The 18,774-nt window shown below is 33.1% G+C and overlaps 3 protein-coding genes across 3 annotated transcripts; all 3 read right to left on the reverse strand.

Moving 5' to 3' along the window:
- LOC145005933 (Transducin/WD40 repeat-like superfamily protein) lies at positions 1 to 3,901 on the reverse strand. Its single transcript, XM_078965036.1, has 9 exons — positions 3,534 to 3,901; positions 2,525 to 2,630; positions 2,382 to 2,442; positions 2,000 to 2,283; positions 1,746 to 1,885; positions 1,505 to 1,670; positions 1,190 to 1,393; positions 841 to 885; positions 1 to 413 (listed from the first exon to the last, which is right to left on the reverse strand). The coding sequence occupies exons 1-9, from the start codon at positions 3,744 to 3,746 to the stop codon at positions 337 to 339; spliced, it is 1,296 nt and encodes a 431-aa protein (XP_078821162.1). The 5' UTR covers positions 3,747 to 3,901; the 3' UTR covers positions 1 to 336.
- Positions 3,902 to 4,447: 546 nt separating this feature from the next.
- Positions 4,448 to 12,452, reverse strand: LOC145004862 (protein transport Sec1a-like). Its single transcript, XM_078963869.1, has 21 exons — positions 12,226 to 12,452; positions 11,443 to 11,501; positions 11,066 to 11,147; positions 10,851 to 10,929; positions 10,665 to 10,715; positions 10,476 to 10,572; positions 10,330 to 10,362; positions 10,053 to 10,181; positions 7,300 to 7,488; positions 7,156 to 7,239; positions 6,979 to 7,077; positions 6,819 to 6,889; positions 6,642 to 6,738; positions 6,213 to 6,338; positions 6,039 to 6,134; positions 5,815 to 5,928; positions 5,643 to 5,723; positions 5,372 to 5,553; positions 4,990 to 5,080; positions 4,728 to 4,817; positions 4,448 to 4,643 (listed from the first exon to the last, which is right to left on the reverse strand). Exons 1-21 carry the CDS (start codon positions 12,296 to 12,298, stop codon positions 4,605 to 4,607), a joined length of 1,962 nt encoding a protein of 653 aa, XP_078819995.1. The 5' UTR covers positions 12,299 to 12,452; the 3' UTR covers positions 4,448 to 4,604.
- A 3,211-nt stretch (positions 12,453 to 15,663) lies between these two features.
- Positions 15,664 to 17,641, reverse strand: LOC145006383 (vestitone reductase-like). The gene is made up of 5 exons (XM_078965469.1): positions 17,526 to 17,641; positions 17,306 to 17,440; positions 16,355 to 16,885; positions 15,963 to 16,158; positions 15,664 to 15,888 (listed from the first exon to the last, which is right to left on the reverse strand). The coding sequence occupies exons 2-5, from the start codon at positions 17,418 to 17,420 to the stop codon at positions 15,747 to 15,749; spliced, it is 984 nt and encodes a 327-aa protein (XP_078821595.1). The 5' UTR covers positions 17,421 to 17,440; positions 17,526 to 17,641; the 3' UTR covers positions 15,664 to 15,746.
- Positions 17,642 to 18,774: the final 1,133 nt, after the last annotated feature.

Genomic DNA, 18,774 nt, shown 5'->3' on the forward strand with positions numbered 1-18,774 from the left:
TAAGAAGGAAGAAACATGCAGCACTTGTAATGACTTGTGTGGTCATTACATGGCAAACTCTTTGTAGTCATTTTAAAGGAAATCTGTTAAGATTGATAGTACTCGAAAAGACAAAGACCAAGCATCTCCTCTCTTACATGGATTACATGCCAACTCATCATCTGAAAACAGTCTCGTGGTTTGGTTAAAACCTATTCCATGGGATAGGATCCTCACGCCATCTTTCATCTTTATAAGCACTCCCAAAAGTCCAAAAAGTATAAAATTATAACCTTTCATTGCATTCCTACTTTGGCAAACTGCTTTGCTTTGGTTTGGTGGCATAGTACCAACTTGTCAAAGTGCTGGAGCTGCCCACAACTTCACTTTCTTGTCAACACTAGCTGTTGCTAGAATACTCAACCATTTATCCCCTGTTGTGTTCAAAAAACATATACTTTGTTATTATCTCAGATTGCTACTTTTTCTTTCTTTCTTTCTTCGATTAACTTGTGTCTGTTTCAAATATATTTAAGAAAACACACCTTTTCCTTTTCAGTTTATGCAACAAAAGTAATAGGCCGTTTCATTTATGACTAAAAGATGCAATATTTTACTTTTACAGGTCATAGTTGCATAAATTGTAAAAAAGTAAGATATTGTTGCATAAATCAGTAAACATATATTTATCCAATAAAGAAACATGATGACAAATTTCATGTAGAAATTACATAATTGGGAAGATTGTGAAACTTTGTTGTATAAATATTAAGTAAATTGGGAATAGCATGGTGTAAAAAACAAAAATTATGAGAGAGAGAGAGAGAGAGAGAGAGAGAGAGAGAGAGAGATGATACTTACCCACAGAAACAGGTTTAGGTGCCCATGCGATGTCTGTGATATCACCTGCAATTGCATACATAATATTTTAATAAGCCAGCATAACATTTAACTGAAACCACAAATAACCTACTGGAAACAATGCAAGAAATATCCCCAAATTTTGTCTAGACTAATCCTATTTATTAATAAATAATAATAGGGCTAAATGCAAGAAATACCAACCTACTTCCATTCCTTTCTTTCTACTGCAATTCATTCTTTTTTCTTATCAAGTCATTGTACAAAATTCTATCCAATTATAGCATTCTACTTTCAACTTTAGTTTTTTCAGAGTACAATGCTACAATAGGGAAAAGAAATATTTTACCATCATGTGCTTTGTCAGCTGTTTCTAATACTTGTCCGGTTTCAACAGACAGCCATTGTAGCAATGAACCATGAGTAGCAGCCAAAATCTTTCCATCAGGGGATACACTCAGCCTGTCATAGCTCAGCACACTGCCTTTTGAGTCATGAAGTGGAATCTCAAAACTTTTTAATGTCTTTGGGTCCTCATCAAGATGATACCGAACTTCACAATTCACAATTCACAATTTATGTATGTCATGTCACTTGTCACTTGTCACTAGTCAGAAAAAAAAAAAAAACAAAACAAAAAGCAAAACAAAATTTCATGAAATACCATTAATGTTCCACACCCTTATGGAACCATCTTTTGATGCAGTAATGATTTGTTCCGAGTTGGGTGTAAAGCATAGCCATGTAACAGCACTCTTATGGCCTTTCAGTTGCATAACTTTTGTCACCTCTTTCACTGAACTATCCTTTGAATATACTATCTCCCACACCTGTCACCAAAAACATTTTCAATAATTAAATGTTACTCTTAAAGTAAAAAATAATAGTTACTTTGACTTTCTCACCTTCACATCAGCTGTGAAAGCGGCTGCAGCAATAAACCGTCCATCTGGCGATATGGTAGCCATATTGTTCTTCAGCTGATTAGTGTCAACATTTCCCAACAGCTTTCCAGATTTGCCATGCCAAAGTTTAATATCAGTTCCTGTCAAGGCAAATAACAAAGGGTAAAATGGTCATTTACTCGGATTCATTCCTTTCATTCCATAAAAGAATAAATTTTTATGTATACAACACTTAGCATGGTATAAGAAAATACCCTCCGAACTTGATGCAATAATTGTACTTCCATCAGCAGCACCATGAGTAGCTTTAGTTCCAAATAAAGTGATGATATACTTTTTATCATGAACATTATGGTGTTCCCATTTTATTTCAGGCTTTGACTGTTGAATATTATCACCAGATTTTGGCTTGTCTTCTCCATACATGTATAAATTAGCACCAGTAAGATTTTGTGAAGCCACAACAACTGAATAAGCATCATCAACAAATGCAACTGCAGTTGGATGGCCTCCAGCTGGCAGGTTAATTCTCATAAACCTACATTTATGATAGTACCAAATAATAGAAATCATTATAATGTGGGAAACATTGATATGATAGTCAGCATAAAATTATAAAAACGTAGGAGTTCTTACTTAAAGCTTTTGCTTGAAGCATCATCCAACTTAAATACCCTGACTACACCATCATCACAAGCTGCATGGACACATAAGCTGAATTCATTAAACTCATAATTGGGTTATTATTTGTAAAGTTAAAAGATTGTGATGAGAATTACCGGTTGCTAAACTATGACCATCTGATGAGAAGCATAAGCCATTAACAGAATCTCCATGACCTTTTAAAGTATTTAAGTCTAGTGGGTGATGGCGCTTGTTCAAATCCTACATTCACAGCCAATAGTCATAAATGAGAATAAGATGAAGAATATGATCTGATAAACAGATTGTTAAGAATCAACTAGATCACCTATCACAGTTTAAAGATACATAGAATCAACTACATCATTAATTTTTTAATTTTAATCATATATTTCAGAAACCAGGCTTGATTTCATAAGTATTTCTTTACTGAATAGAATCATCTGACAACCGTATATGCTTCTAAATTTAAAAGCAGCATGCAGTAGAAACAACATACCTGAAGTTCCATCAGAAAATGTGTACACATAACAAAATCTTATCGGCATGGATACTAAAACTTATATGTCCACTTTTGAATTTGAGATATATTCAATACTTCTTAACTTCAGTAATCATATAAACTAGCATCATGAATATTATAGTGCATCTAATTAAGGACAGATCTTGGTATCTATGTAGAGGATATGAATGATCCTTACTAATGATTCAAAATCTTAGAAATAAAATTCATTTGTATTACCGTATTTATAGGTATCGCCTTCCCCTGACGATTTCATTTAGAATTTAACATCAACATTGTTTTGACATGACAATCGCTTGTATACCAGATTTCACAAGTATATCTCCATCGTAATATCATATCCTTATAACGTGAACAAAAAATGTTGGTACAAATAGCCGTGTATAAAGCCCTAGAAATTGAAGTTGGAAGGGCTTTATACTTATAACTTATCAACAATTCAGCGTGAACATCAAGCTTTTAATCATATTTCTCAAAATTAGGTTAGAATTAGTGACTCACTTCATCCACCAACTTCAAAATCACATGATTCACCAAAAATCATATCAATTAATAAACACATAACCATCGGCCCATCGCTTCATATGATTATCAACTGAATGTCGCTCAGATTTTTTTTTTACCTTATCAGCATGTGAATGATGAGGCTTGGACTGAGATTTCTTAGTTTGCTGAGGCTTTGAATTCTTCAGATTCGGTGCCGCTGCTTCGGCGGGCTTTGCGATGGAAGCAACCTCAGATTTCCTCTTGCGAAAGTAGCTACCAAAGGCTACAAAAGCGATCAGAGCTCCGAGAATCAGAGAACTAAGTATTGCGATTGGTACGATTGGTTCCATTTTCAGTTGATTATGGTATAGGATCAACAGATGGAGAGATTTCGAATTCCAATTTGATACGGAGGAAGTGATTGATCCAACTGTTTGCGATCGAGGTCTTTTAGAGATTGAAGTTCAAAGGATACAGTCCGCAAAAGAGTTTGAGCCCAGACGTGGAGACAAAATGAGATGGGCTTTAAATTCTAGAAGGATAAAACTGTCATTTCACTTTTATAAACGCTTAAGGTTCTTTTTTGATCAATTATACTTTCTAGAAATAAAATAATCAAATGTAGAAACATGTAAGAAGTTGATGTATAAACAAAAGGTTATTTTAGAAGATAAATGTAAACATTTTTTTTAACTAGAATCAAATGACTACTTAAAAACAAAAGTTAAAACACTTTTATAATCAATAGCAAATTGGTTTACATATGTGAATTCGCATTGGATTTTGATGTATTCTTTTAAAAAACAATCATAATTTTCCTTCAACAAGTCACATAAAACTTTTATAGTTTTTTCCATTTTCTTAAACATATACCATGTGGTTCAACCTTCACATTCACAGTCACTTTTTCATCATAACTTTCTTCTCATAATTCACAAAGTAAAAGTGAAAAATATAGCCTCACAATCGAGTAAAGTCTTTTAATCTTTACAAGAGAAAAAGTGGTGTAATATTTAGGGCTAGATACAAGAAATAACAAGAACTTTTGTTGTAATATATGCACAAACAATGTGAATAAAAAGATCCGGATATCAACAAACTAGTAAAAAGACTCACAATGTAAACCTACTTACAAAAACTGCAATATATTTATATACATAATACATATGCATGTAACCCAAGTACCAGACATTATTTGCATCTGGATATCAACAACCGTATCCACTGAAGGAAAGCATCTTCACTTTCTGCAACACACAAAAAAAAAGTTACAAAAGGAACAATAATAGTTTATTTATAGAGAGAATTTAACAAGTAAGATTTATTGTTACTGTAATGTAATTTGGTGGATCATCTATGCTAGTTGAACCCAGTACAATTTCCCTTTTCAGTTTGGCAGTAAGCTTGTGACATATCCGCAACTACACATATAAACAAATGAACTACTATGATTAGCAACAAAAAGGCAACCAAAATAAGTAGTAGTTTATCATATAGAGATAGAGGATTTCCACTTATATTCTTGTGTTCAGTTTTCTCTAATATTTTGGGCATGTTGTTGGGGATCTTTGAGATCAGTTTCCCAAGATTTACCTCAGATCTAGTGGCACCACCGATAATAAAAACAAAAATTCGTTGCCCCAAGTGTTTTAAATCCACAGTTGCATTTTTTACCACCGAGTCGCTGCAAATAAAAAGTAGTTAGACACAATTATGTGTTGGTGATTTTAGTGTCATCAACACATTTTATGTGTTTGTGAATCAGATTGGTCTTGTAATATGTTTCGATTTCTTGGATTATCCAATAGTCTGAATTCATGTAACCCCAGAAAGAAACAGGGTTGAATTACAGATTTTGGAAAGTGTTGTAATCACGATCCAAGAAATTATCCAAGTCATATTGATATTGATCAGTCCCTAAAATTCTTACAATTATGAGTTTTTACATATGAGGAGAAATGGGTGAAAAGGTAACCTTGAATGTCCATCATCAGATTTTGTTTGTGCCGCTTTTCTCCTTGACCGGATTTGACCGCCGCCCCTCCCTGTTCGACCACCAGGGCCTGACGGTCGACCGCTTGAGCTTGACTCTGATTCATTTATGCATTCATACTCGTCCTTTGGCATTTGATTTTTGTCAATTTTTTCAAGTAACTCCTGAGTCATAAATAGGTTAAATTGCTACCATTATTGTAAAAACTGAAATAATAAGATATTTTTATAGATTTATAGTAGTTGCACAACACCTCTAGAACAGGAAAAAATCTGAAGAGTGCCCATGTTTCTTCTTCCCCTTGTTTGTCCTTCCTCAGTGCAGTATTCGCTTTCTAATAACCAAAAAGAATGTAACTTTAACACTTGTCATGATATAATAGAGTACTATTCAAGATTTTTTTTTTTGTCACATTGAAGAATTACCTTTTTACCCTTGAGGAATCCCCCGCTGGGTTCTGGTTTCTTTGGTTTGGGTGGACCCTCTAGCAATCTCATGTTATTAATAAAGATCATACTCTGCGGCGTCAAATCTGCCAACTTTAGGGGTGCCCAAAAAATATGTTTAAGTACAAAACAAAGGTTAAGTTTCATTTTGTGTTCCATTTTATGATTGACATAAAAAGAAAATGGAATGATGAAGTTGCTACCTCCATAAGCTTTGCTCCTTGGTCACCCTCAAACTTTTCAGGATCAGCTAATGCATAAATCATCATCAATCTCAACCTATTTTCAACATTATGATCCTGTAAGAGGTATAACAACTGTTGGCCAGAGAAAAAAATAACAACTCTTAGAAGAAGCTTCTCAGGCCACTAATTCACCTCATATTCTTCTAAAAACTCAAGTAGTTCTTTATTTCCAGCATCACCAAACACAAGATCCTGCTCAATTTGACCAAGGTCTCTAAGCCCTTCTTCCGCAATAACTTTATTAATTTTTCCAGCAATCTGATTTATAGAACCAGGTAATCAATCAGTCCACAAGCACTTAACAGATAAATAAAAATTATAGTTGGTTTTTGCAATTTTGGTTCTTATTTAAGGTTCTTGTAATGTTTTTGGTCCATATTCCAAGTAAAATAACTATTTTTTTCCCCAAGCATAACTGGTTTTTGCAACTTTGGTCCCCAAAAGTATAGTCATTTTACTTGCAACAGGGACCAAAAACTTCAAATAAGGATCAAATTTGCAAGACAAAAACTTTTTGGGACCAAAGATGTAATTTACTAAAAAATATTAACAGGAACCAACCTCTACATGGAGTGAAAGTTTTTCCTTTTGTTCGTTAAATGCAGGCATAGCTTGAACCATTTGTTGTATGTCTCGGGTAGACAATTCACTTTTATCTCTGCATTGATGTAAAAAAAATTTAGTGTGAGAAACTCTCACAAGGAAAATGAATTGTTCCCATTGTTTGACACAACTAACTTTTGTTGTAATTGTGCAACTTTGTTTGTTGACATCAAAGTGTCCATTTTGTCACTCAATCTTTCACTAGCCTGATATCACATAAATCAAAAAGATGTTAGAACTTGTAATATTTCAATTATGAAAAAAGTATACATATAATATAAAAATGGAGAAGTACATCAGCTATATGCAAATGGCGCATTTCAAGCCAAACAGGATCATGGTCTTCTAGAAGGAAATCCTTTCTCTCAGGTGCACCACCGGATTTATTAGGGACCTACATGCAAAATATGTTGCTATTCGTAGATCATCAGTTTACTCTATTGTGAAAAATGAATTTTTATACAAAAGGTACCTCCATTGTGTATTTGTTTCCATCCAAGTCTACTAGATCATGGCACATTGCATCATAAGTCCATTCATGAATGACGGGTGCAACCTGAACTTGTGTGTTATTATTAAACTATGAAAAAGAAAGAAAAAAAAAATCGGAAATTACCAGATCAACGGATCTATCCACAATGAGCAACTCGCATGTTTCAGATTGTGGGAAGTTAGGAATAGTATGTTGATATGACTTAATGTATTCCCAAATAGCTAAAGCTAGCTTTTTAGGAACTAATTCACGAAATGTTGTCTCTACAGATCCATCTGTGGGCTTTACACGATATCGTACATTGGGGAACTCCTGAAAGGATGCAAACATTCAACAAACATTTCAAATGCGGATATTTCCTTGAAGAAAACTATTGATATTGATTTAAATCAACATAATGTTTTTATTAGCACTTTCACATTTAAATCAAGACTCAAGATGTTTTAGTTGGTATCGTCATCTATGTTGGATTCTAATGTCAGCAACTAGTTGTGGCATATGAGACTTTTGCCTCTTGGTGTGAAGCATTTGTATATTATCAACAAACCGAGACAAAAGCCTGATAGAATGGTGACAAGAGTTTGTAGGATATAAAGTTGTATGTAGAGATGTTGAGTACAATATGCATGCTCGGACCCGTTTTCTTACACCAATAGGAATATCTAAATCATCATTAGCAATATTATCATGGTTAGAATTACCTTAATGAGTTTCTAAAGATTGAGGATCTGGTTCAGATTAATGGCAGTCCTCAAGATGTGTTGTGTGCTCTATTTCTTTGCCAGATTGTTTCCTTCTCATAAAGACAAGGATTTCTTTTTCTTTGTTCTTTGGTATAAGGCAAGGAGATGAAGGAGTCATGTAATCTTGAGTATGGATGCACGGATTAGTACTTAGAGATTGAGTATTGGTACTTGGAATAAAGTCCTAAAGATGAGATTTGTTTGCGTTTTCCCCTTGAAGCTCAGATTTGTAGTAAGCATGATTCTCAAAGAAGGTAACATCCGTAGAATTATACAATTTCTAGTTACAGTAGGATAAAACTTGTAACCCCTTTGATGTGAAGAATACTCGATAAAAAGAACTTAATAGATCTGGAATCTAACTTACTATGATTTTGAACGCAACCAAATATTTTAGAATCAAGAAAGAAGACTAACGAACTTTGTATGAGGGAATAACTGCAAGATTGTCTTTACATGGAGTTTGGAAGTTGAGAACCCGAAAAGGCATTCGGTTGATAAAGGTAGGTAGTTGTGAGAACAACTTCACCCCAAAGATGTTTAGGAACTTGAGCTGAAAAAAAAGTGACCAAACAACTTCTAAGAGGCCTCGATTTTTTCTCTCAGCAATTCCATTATGTCGAGGGGTATATCTACACAGGAACTGAAGTATAGGATATCTTGTTGACTCTTGAGGATTTGAATTTTAGTGTGAAACTGGGTTTGAATCATAGAATGAAAAGTTTAAAATTTTCACCTACTTTGGATATGGTTTTCACGAGATATACCCAATTTAATCTAGTGTGGTCATCGACAATTTTTTCCGGTTAGTGTTTACACATCCTGATATCACTATCTTTATTTGAATGGGACTGATTATTTAAAGATAACAAACTGAATTTTTGAGATGTTCCAACGGAAAGAGTGTCATCTTGTAGGATATAGAGCCCATAACACGTCTTAGCACTGCCAATCATCTTCCCTTAATCCAATTCCTGAAACACAGATACATTTGAGTGAAACTTAGCCATGCAATTGAGGTCACGCGTACATTTACTAACAAACAATAAATTACAATCCAATAGTTCTACTGCTATGGATTATGGTCAGCAGTAGGGTTTTAACCTAGAACCCTGATACCATATTATCCAATAAGCGAGTTATGATACCACTTGTTATACAATAAGCGAGCTCTAATACCACTTGTTATATAACAAGTGGATATAACATATACAAGAGAAAGATACAGATGCCACCACCAATAACCAATATGGCTCGATGAGGATAGACATGAGGATGGACAGAGATGTGCTGAGTCATATTAACTCTCCAAAAGAGCCATTGTGGAGAGAAGGGAAACTCCAATATATATATATATATATATATATATATATATATATATATATATATATATATATATATGTATGTATATATATATATATATATATATATATGTATAGCCACTTATAAGACCGTGTCGCACGGATGTGAGATGTGACACAGTTCTATGATATAATTAGTGGAAGAAGATAGAAGAGACGTACTACGATTATGTGGCTCTACAATCGCAGCAAGAGGTGGAGATAAATACTTGTGATTTTTTGGCACAAAATAAATTTTGTTTATTCATCAGCAGAATATATAAAACTAACTAACTAGGCATATTGGTAGTGGCAACATGAGCTGAGGAGAGCTTTTGATTTTCAGACTTTTGCTGCATTTTTATATAAAAGATTTGATTCATTAATGACATAACATGTTTTACTAGAAGCCTTGATCATAGTTGTGTATATGAGGCTATGTGATGAGCAATCCAATGGATCTTCAATATTTTTGTCTAGAACAAAAGACAATGGATTGGTATTTGAGAGGTCAAAAGATGATGTAGTATGCTATGTTGATTCAGATTTTAAAGGTGATTTGGATAGACATCATTCTCTCACAGGATAGGTATTTATATATAGTTGGTTCATGTGCTATTCAGTGAAGATTCAAGGAGGCGACGCGACTCAAAGGTTTATTCAAAGAGAGTTGTTGCAAGCTTCGACATCTAGATGATGTTAAATCCAAATGTACAAGATTATCAGCACTTGTTGCTTTCCAATTTTATATAACACAACTTGTGCTACCACAGTAAAAGTTCTTGCTTTTTACCTTAAGTGAAGCAAAAACAGTGGCAACACGAATAGCCATCTCACGTAAGCAAACATCATATTCAGGAGTAGTATCAGCATCGTCCCCATACAGCTCTTCTAATGCTCTTTCATGATCAGTTACAAATACCTATATAGGGTCAAACACATAAAAAACAAAAAAAGTTACACATGTTCAAAAATAAAAAGGAAAACTGAAACTAGAAATAGAGCATGTTGAGAGTTAATCATACTTTCTGCTCTATATTCTTAATAACATTCAAAGGATTTAATAGTACCTGATTCTCAATAGGAAAGTACTCCAAGTTCATCTGCAAGTATCAATCAAATCTCTTAGTATGTTTACAGAAGGTGTGACTATTTACAGATGTAATTAATATCTGATGATTCAGAGTTAAAAGAAGAATATGATGGTAATGTGAACCTCACTCAATCCACCTATGCGTGGTATGACAGTTGTATCAGCCTTGATTCTACCAATAAAATCCTTTGGGATAGGAGAACTAAAATAAACAAATGCTCTGCAACAGGAGGACAAAACCATAAGAAAAGGAACAAGATATAATTAAGATTTAAGACCTCAATTCATGGTAAATTTCAGCTCTTCACATACTTTTTATACATGGGTGTTCTCCCTGTCATGTCATGCATAAACAGGGCAAGGCTGTCAATGAGAGAGGAAAAAAAAAAAAAAAAAGGTAAAGCTTAGTCTTCTTAAAATCTATTAGAAGATACGGAGAAAGCATGCATAATGCAAATACTATCAAAGTGAGTTATATGATGAAAAAGGAAATTGTACTTTTCATCTGTTGGTTGAACAAAATATACGACATCCATGCCAGGCATAGGCTGCCTTCTTTTGAAAACCTGTTCCACCACTGGATAACAAAGACACTTGAGATCACATTTGGTAGAATGTCATTTCTGTAAGTTTGTATTCTACAAGATGGTAATGTAAAATTTAAGAATTTACAACATATATGGTGATGTTAGTATTGAACTTTATATTCTTACATGAAACTCCTTGATCTGTTATGTCTGCCATTTTACATGAATGAGATATAACTTTCATAGTAACTCTATCCATGATAAGTACCTGCAAAATATCATAAAGTTACATAAGGAAGAGTTTGATTTTTTTGGGATGATAGTGGAAAAGTTGACAGATAAATAAGTCATATTTGGGATGATTTTTAGGTATTTCAAATAAAAAAAGGATTGGGATCCATTAAACATTGTATAACACATTCTATATTTCAAGAAATAATAGCATATCTTGATAATACTAACAAATATTATATGCATCATTAGATAAAACATGAAGTAAGTTTTCAAAATTTTCATTCTACCCAAATTCATCAGTGAAAAATGCAAAATTATAAGATATGTACCTTCCACATTGATCTTGACTCCTTTGAGTGGGATGCTTTGATCATTTCATACAGTATCCCTGCAAAGTAATAATAATCTCTTTCCACATCATAAGCGAAAAATGACATATTTAGTTTCATGTTCTACCTCATGTATTCCACCATAATAATTCTTCATTTGTAATGTGTGACACTTGGCAAAACAAAATAAATTAGCTTTCTTCCACAGTTCAATTGCAACTTCAACTTTTTTTGAACTATTACATGTTGATCATAGCTTGTATTCCTATTACAATGAGCTTGTTTGTAATTATCTTTTAAGTGTTTGTATTAGTTAATGGGACCATTTTGTTTCTTAAACAGCTGTATTTTCCACTGGGTCCTATACTCCCACTTTTCTGCAAGTTTCTCTCTATAATATTCTTCATGACAATTTCTCCTAACCTAACTTTACAGCAATCTAATCTCTCTTTGTTCAAAGACTTGCAAATTTCCACAAATTGAACAACCACATAAACACAGAAACTGTTTGTTCTTATCACTTAGTATAGCTATCAAAGATGCTAGATAGGTTAATTAGAGTGATCTGCGACTTATTAGGTAAAACAAAAAACTTCAGACCTGAATTTTGATATAGAATTTCTAATCCTTTAAATGAAGACAAAAACGTATACTTAATGGAAGTAATTTTAATCGTATTGTTAAAGTACAACAACAGTCTCAAGGATACTGAAATTAAACGTAATAACTTTACGCAAAGGAACTTCATACATTATACATTCAAAAAATTAGATAGAAACTTACGATCACGGGTGACTTGACGGAACATCTTATACTCTCCTCCATGAGAGGAGGTTTCAGAATCGGACACCGACATCAAATTACAGGTTCAAAAGATCCTAATATCTGATCCGGAAACTACAAGTTCGAAATTTCGAATCTCGGAAAAGTGAAATTACAGATCGATGATTGAACAAAGATGGAATTCTAGAGAGAAAATGTAGAGAAAGAAAGAGAGGAGAAGCGACAATGAAGGCTAGGAATAGGAGGCCTACCCAGTGGAAGTGTGTTCGGTTGGTTATGTTTGACGGGTGTTGATTTTAAGCGCCATTTGTTTCCTCCTATGATTTCGTAACGGCTTTTACCATTATGCCCCTCCATCATCAACTCCATTTCTTAATCAAAATTGAAAGAATATATCACAACTCCCAAGTTTTGTCCAAAATTGTTTGAAATCGTTTTAGTCGTACAAAAGTTTGATTTTGCTGCGAGTTTAGCCTAAAATATTTTAAATTTATGTATAATGATGGATTTGACCCTTTATTTTTTTTATTTTTTTTTATTATAATAATTAAAAAACAATTAAAAATAAAATACATCTCTCTCTCTTTTTTCAGGAATGCTCAAGAACACATACAAACACATTTAGAACAACACGCTTGCTGCCACCACTACTACCATCGCCTACCACTGTCTGTCCACCTACATTTGATGATTTTATTCGCCAAACACATAAAAACACATCGGACCTGGAAAATCTTGAAACCATCGTCGGTCATCTAATTTTTACACTTAAAAAAACAACCCCACTACCACCTGTTGCCAGTAGCCACTGTTTTTGTCTAACCGCCGCCAGATGATTTCCTCTTCATCTTCATCTTTTTCGATCTGAGATGGTTTACATTTTGAAAACCCTAACTCCCAAACGACTCTACAGATATCCATCTTCCCATTCTCATTGCCTTCTACGGAGTCGTCGAACGACCACCAGAACAAATATGGAAATATTCGTCGTACTTCATCTCCACTAGAAAAAAATGGAAAAGAATTATTGCTCTAATCTCGTCTAGATATGTAAGCTCGATAAACGGCTTCATCTGCTTCGTCTGGAAACTCAAGCCACAGTTCGTCGATGATGCTGCAAGGGGGCGTCCTTCATCTCCACCGAAGAAGGAAGAACCAATAAAGAGGGTAGCGGCTCTAGTGATGAACAGATCTGAAAAGATTTGGCGAGGGTTTTCTTAGTTAAAGTCATAAATCAATGAAACGTGTAATTTATGAAAATCAACTAGCATTAAGATTTAAGAGCCACCAAATCAAAAAAGAAATAAATTATGCTTTCATTACCGCTATGAGGAAATTCTTTCATGATTTAAGTGAAATAAACACAAACGTGTAAACCATTTGTTTCTTGTTAATTTAAGGATCTATTACTTAATCAAGATCATTAACCAACTAATTAAGCATTCATTCATCTAAACTCGCGATTAAAGACAAATGAACATAAAAAGATGTTTAGCTAGAAAATACATCCATAAACTTCAACCACAAGTTCATAAACAATCGTCAAAATAACTAATCATCTATGGGTTAAACCAATATCAACTAAAGATAAACTTAGCCTTACACGACTAAGATTAAGGTAAAGTAAATTAGTTTAGAAATACCAAACATAATCCAAGAGAAAATGAGATGAAAATCCTAATCTTCAAGTGTTCTTCAAAGCTTTAAACTCTAGAGAAAATGTTTTGCTCCTAATTTTCGATCTGCCAAAAGAGAGCCACCAACCATCCATAAATAGCAACCAAAGAGATGAAATGACGAAATTGCCCTTACAGGAGCCACGTGGGCTATGGGTCTCTAGGCATAAAATATATATGGTTCATGTAGTGGGCTGAATTTCTTGGGCTTGCATGCTTAAGTCTCTTTCAAAGTTTGATTTTCTAATCTCTTGCTCCAACTCTTCTTCACCCGAATTATAAGCACATGATTCTTATAAATGCTCCAAAATCGGCCCAATTCACCTGTTTTTTAACCACCCGAAGCTCAAATACTTTTTTGATCACACAAGTCTAATAGGCCCAATGATTCTCCATAACTAGCCCAAAGATATGTTTGACTTCTTTTAATAACCAACTAGCCATTTGTCATTTCTTTGCTTCCAAGTTCCATTCAGAGCCGGTCCAAACATATAATGGGCTCAGGGCAAAAAGAAAAAATAGGCCCTCCAAAATCATTAATATAATAAAATTAATTCGAAAATAAACAAACAATTATAATGTTCACAAAATTCACTATTAATATAAAAAACAATAATTGGGCCCATAGAAGACATATACATAAAATTAATTTTTATATACATGTATATACTATATATTTTAGAAATTTTGGGCCCCTTATAGTCATGGGCCCTGGGCCGTCGCCCGGGTTGCCCACCGTCAGGACCGGGCCTGGTTCCATTCAAGATCAAGTTCATTTGATTCGATCTTATTTAACAACCAAGTCCAAATGCACCATCTTCAAGTCCTTTTTTAATATTTCGCAATACCCGATCATCTCTGCGGTAGTCTTCTAAAAATTTAAAATTAAGCACAAAAACTAGAAAGTACCCGATATAGATAAATTTAATAAAAATGAAAAATATACATAATGATTAACTAAAAATGAAACAAAATATGCTAAAATAAACTGTAAAAAAAGTAAATAAAACTCACATATCATCTCTTTCAATCCAACGATATACATTACATTAAATTTGATGTTAGTGAATAGCATAACAGAAAAATATAATAAAACATAATGTTTGACTATTTATCAATACCAACCATAATGTTGAAGTAAAAATTAGTCATTCTGGTTTAAATTTATTATTTTTTTAGTTTATTGTTTGTTTAATAATAGTTTATATTTAACATTATTAATTTTATTATTAAATAAATAGTTATTTCAACAATATGATAAATTATAAGAAAATTTTAATTTAATTATAACTATCTAATAAAATAATTATGAAGTTTTTATAATAACACATATGTATCGATTTTCTAAAAATTAAAATATATAAGGGGATTTTTAGAAAAAAAATTATAAAAGTTAGATACAAATAAATACATCTAGAATAATATTTTTGGTGTTAAATATAAAGAGTTGAAAGAAATTTAGTGTTTACGGTTTTATTAATTTGTTGTAAAAGATAATGCTAAATGTTGGCTACGATCTTGACAACTTTATATCAGACTTGATATAAAAATATGTTTGATGTTGGGTTGAAAATATCCTTATAATATGTAAATTACTCATGGAATCTTCGCATATTTATGGCGATCAATTTTGAGCTAGAGTGGTGTGTGCCTCTTTCCATCGGACCAACACCATCACCAATCAATCATTGAGCCTCTACCACGGTCCATGACCTATGGTGAAAGAATGATTACCCTACTTCGATCACAGTTAGTCCATATGGGTTATTGAAGTATTATTAAATATATCATACCCAAAGCTTGTTTTTACATATCAATAATATATCTTATACAAGTATTAATAGTTTATAATATATTTTTTTGTTTACAACAATCAATTGCATCATCAAACATTTCTTCAAGCCCATACTTAAACTCAAATCCAGTGCCTAGGAGCTTTTTGGAAGAGACACTAGGAAACTCCATTTTCTCGGCATCTATCAAAAATCTATTAAAAAAAACTCGGTTAAAAGGATTTTTGTTCATTTCAAACAAGAAGAAAACAATAATAATAAAACTTACTCGATATTTGAGATATTATTTTTTGGATATTTGGTTGATAATAGTTTGTACAATTCCTCGATTGTGACTTCAATTTTCGAACAAATATACCTTCCTTTGGCATTTGGGCACTCAAAAAGATGAATATGTGCCCTAGCTAGATCATCAACATGTACGAAAGCGGTTTTTCTAAGTAGCTTATAGTTATGTGTTTCACCTGAAATTAGTTTTGAATTTTATTGATTTGTAAAAAGATCATTGACAAAAAAAAAAAAAAAAAAAAATTAGCTAATAAGCACGTAAAGACACTAAAATGTAAACAAAAGAAGCTATGGATCTTTATACAATTTGTGTCAAAGAAATTTAATTAAAAAGATTTTAAATAGAATGTAAAGATGATATGAGGAACTCACCAAATATCATAGCCATTGAAACACGTACAGAGTTCGGGCAATGCGGGCCAACAAATGGACCATGGATATACGTTGGAATAACAGTAACAACGTCGAATTCTTTCTTCTCAGCAAACTCTAGTGTTGCTTTTTCGGTCATTGTCTTGGAAATGAAATAGGAAGCTCCAAATTCCTTATGACAAGTACGAATGTATTCAAAATCACTCCAACAATTCTCATCTAAGACATCATTGATATTTTTACCATTCAATACAACAGCACATGCACTAGAGGTGTACACCAGTTTCTTAACGGTTTTTGAATCAATGCATGCTTGTAAAATACCCAAACTACCCTTGATCGCTCTTTCTGTTAGCACTTGTTCGGGTTCCTTGCCCACAAAATCAATCGGATGGGCAACATGGAACACCCCGATGCAACCTCTGATTGGTGCCTCAAATGTCTCAGGTTTGCTTAGATCTGCTTCAAAAATCTTAAGCCTCTCTGATGCCCCAGGTAGAGCCTTCAGGTAGCTCACATCTTTCATAGATCCTAACAATTATAATTTTTTTGAGAATCGATCCACTATGACTATGCTAGCTACAAATGTTAACAAGTGGTTAATGGTTTCTTTCTTATGATTAATTGAGAAAAACTGAATTTCTTGTATTATAAAGCTTACAAATATTTCATTGTTCTACTTCTTATTTCTTTTGAACTCAATTGAGTAAAGCTAATAATTTCAGCTACACCATCGATCTCCAAGTAACCAACTAAACCCAATAAATATTCAGAACTTAAAAATAAAACTAACAAAAATATAACGATCTTAAAAAACAAATTTACATTATCTGGAATTTCTGTTTTTAACTATGATGTTTTTCTGGTTTCATCATAAGATGTGATTTTGACTCAATTCTATTAATATGAGAGAGGATTGAAGAATTTTTTACAAAACGAAAAAGAACAAACCTAAATTAGATCTAACTGTTGTATTTACAAGATATCCCTCTTCAATCAACCTTTTGATCATCCATGATGCTAAATACCCCGTCCCTCCTGTTACACAAACACATCCTTTCTCCATGGTTTCTATTCCGTATGAATCTGTTTTGGGTTTAAAAGAAATTAACTTGTTGGAATGATAATTGATAAGTTGGTAAGATAAACGACGTTTCACTAGAATTTGAACCTTTACTCAAACTTTTTTCACGTGATGACGTGAAGTGAGGCAACTAGGCAAGGTCACCTCGTTTTCACATTTGGTCATTCTCATCTTAAATTATTCCAAAGAGAACCATGCTTTTTAATTTTTTTAATCGATTTATATAGGCAACAAATAGAAAATGACAAGTACTTGAAAGCCACAGGAAAACCAAAAAAATAAAAAACTAAAGTATTTTTTAAATGGATTATCACAAAATTTATATTTATCACAAAGTATCATCGTTAGAGATATTGTATGAAAAATCCAACGTATTATCCCAGGATGTTTAAAAAAAGCATTATATGATTTTTGTGTTTACTAAAACCATTTTTTTTTTTTAATAATTAACGCTTCACAAACTGGATAACTTGATAAAAACGGTTGCATACCGTCCAGATGTTATATCTTTTATAAACGAATTAATATTATTTTATGATAGATACTTTGTGATTCGTGAAATTGTTTTTTAGTGGTCTTTGATCTCATATTTCACGATTTTTTATATTTTTGCGAAATGTACTTTATGTTAGAATTTTTTGCGAAAATTTCACCGTTTTAGTTAAGATTAGTATTTTTTTAAAATTAACATATATTGAGTAAATTTGGCTAAAACGGCTGCCAAAGCCTTAGACTGGTCGGAAACGCCCACCGACGTATTTAGAAGAAAAGACAAGAAAACGGGCGTTATAGGATGTTGTGGTGATAACGGGAAGCAACGTGCAAGCTAATAACGCGCACAACGAGAAGACGGGGCGGTGTTTGTGATGTTATAACGTGGAAAAATGCCTCATTGCCCACACCTAACAGCCTTTTGGGAAAGTTGTAGGTTCATATTCATTTAAAGAAAGTAATTTTCCAAACTTTTTGAAAATATGTGGATTGAATGGTCTTTAAGTTATTGTTTGGTGTGTGGGACTAGACAAAACAAAAACTCTTTTAACTAACGTTTAACATGGACTGACACGAAGCAACGTGCAAGCTAATAACACGCAAAAACGGGAATGAGGAGCGGTGTTTGTGATGTTATAATGTGGAAAAACGCGTCATGGGCGTTGCCCACACCTAACAACATTTTGGGAAAGTTGTAGGTTCATATTCATTTAAAGAAAGTAATTTTCCAAACTTTTTGAAAATATGTGGATTGAATGGTCTTTAAGTTATTGTTTGGTGCACGAAACTTGGCAGAACAAAAACTCTCTTAACTAATGTTTAACATGGATTGGACAAGACCAAA

The sequence above is a fragment of the Lactuca saligna genome, chromosome 7, assembly GCF_052625555.1.
Source record: "Lactuca saligna cultivar CGN05327 chromosome 7, ASM5262555v1, whole genome shotgun sequence".
Lineage (NCBI taxonomy): Eukaryota > Viridiplantae > Streptophyta > Magnoliopsida > Asterales > Asteraceae > Lactuca > Lactuca saligna.

Excerpts from the sequence above, each read along its gene's own strand:
- LOC145005933 (XM_078965036.1), bottom strand. The coding sequence starts at position 3,746 with ATGGAACCAATCGTACCAATCGCAATACTTAGTTCTCTGATTCTCGGA. Across the intron at positions 1,886-1,999 it reads TATTGCATCAAGTTCGGAGG|GAACTGATATTAAACTTTGG; the intron begins GTATTTTCTTAT and ends TTGCCTTGACAG. Across the intron at positions 1,671-1,745 it reads CTTTCACAGCTGATGTGAAG|GTGTGGGAGATAGTATATTC; the intron begins GTGAGAAAGTCA and ends TTTTGGTGACAG.
- LOC145004862 (XM_078963869.1), bottom strand. The coding sequence starts at position 12,298 with ATGTCGGTGTCCGATTCTGAAACCTCCTCTCATGGAGGAGAGTATAAG. Across the intron at positions 7,078-7,155 it reads GAAACAAATACACAATGGAG|GTCCCTAATAAATCCGGTGG; the intron begins GTACCTTTTGTA and ends TTTTGCATGTAG. Across the intron at positions 6,339-6,641 it reads AACTTTCACTCCATGTAGAG|ATTGCTGGAAAAATTAATAA; the intron begins GTTGGTTCCTGT and ends TCTATAAATCAG.
- LOC145006383 (XM_078965469.1), bottom strand. The coding sequence starts at position 17,420 with ATGGAGAAAGGATGTGTTTGTGTAACAGGAGGGACGGGGTATTTAGCA. Across the intron at positions 16,159-16,354 it reads TTCAATGGCTATGATATTTG|GTGAAACACATAACTATAAG; the intron begins GTGAGTTCCTCA and ends AACTAATTTCAG. Across the intron at positions 15,889-15,962 it reads AATAATATCTCAAATATCGA|ATTTTTGATAGATGCCGAGA; the intron begins GTAAGTTTTATT and ends TTTTTTTAATAG.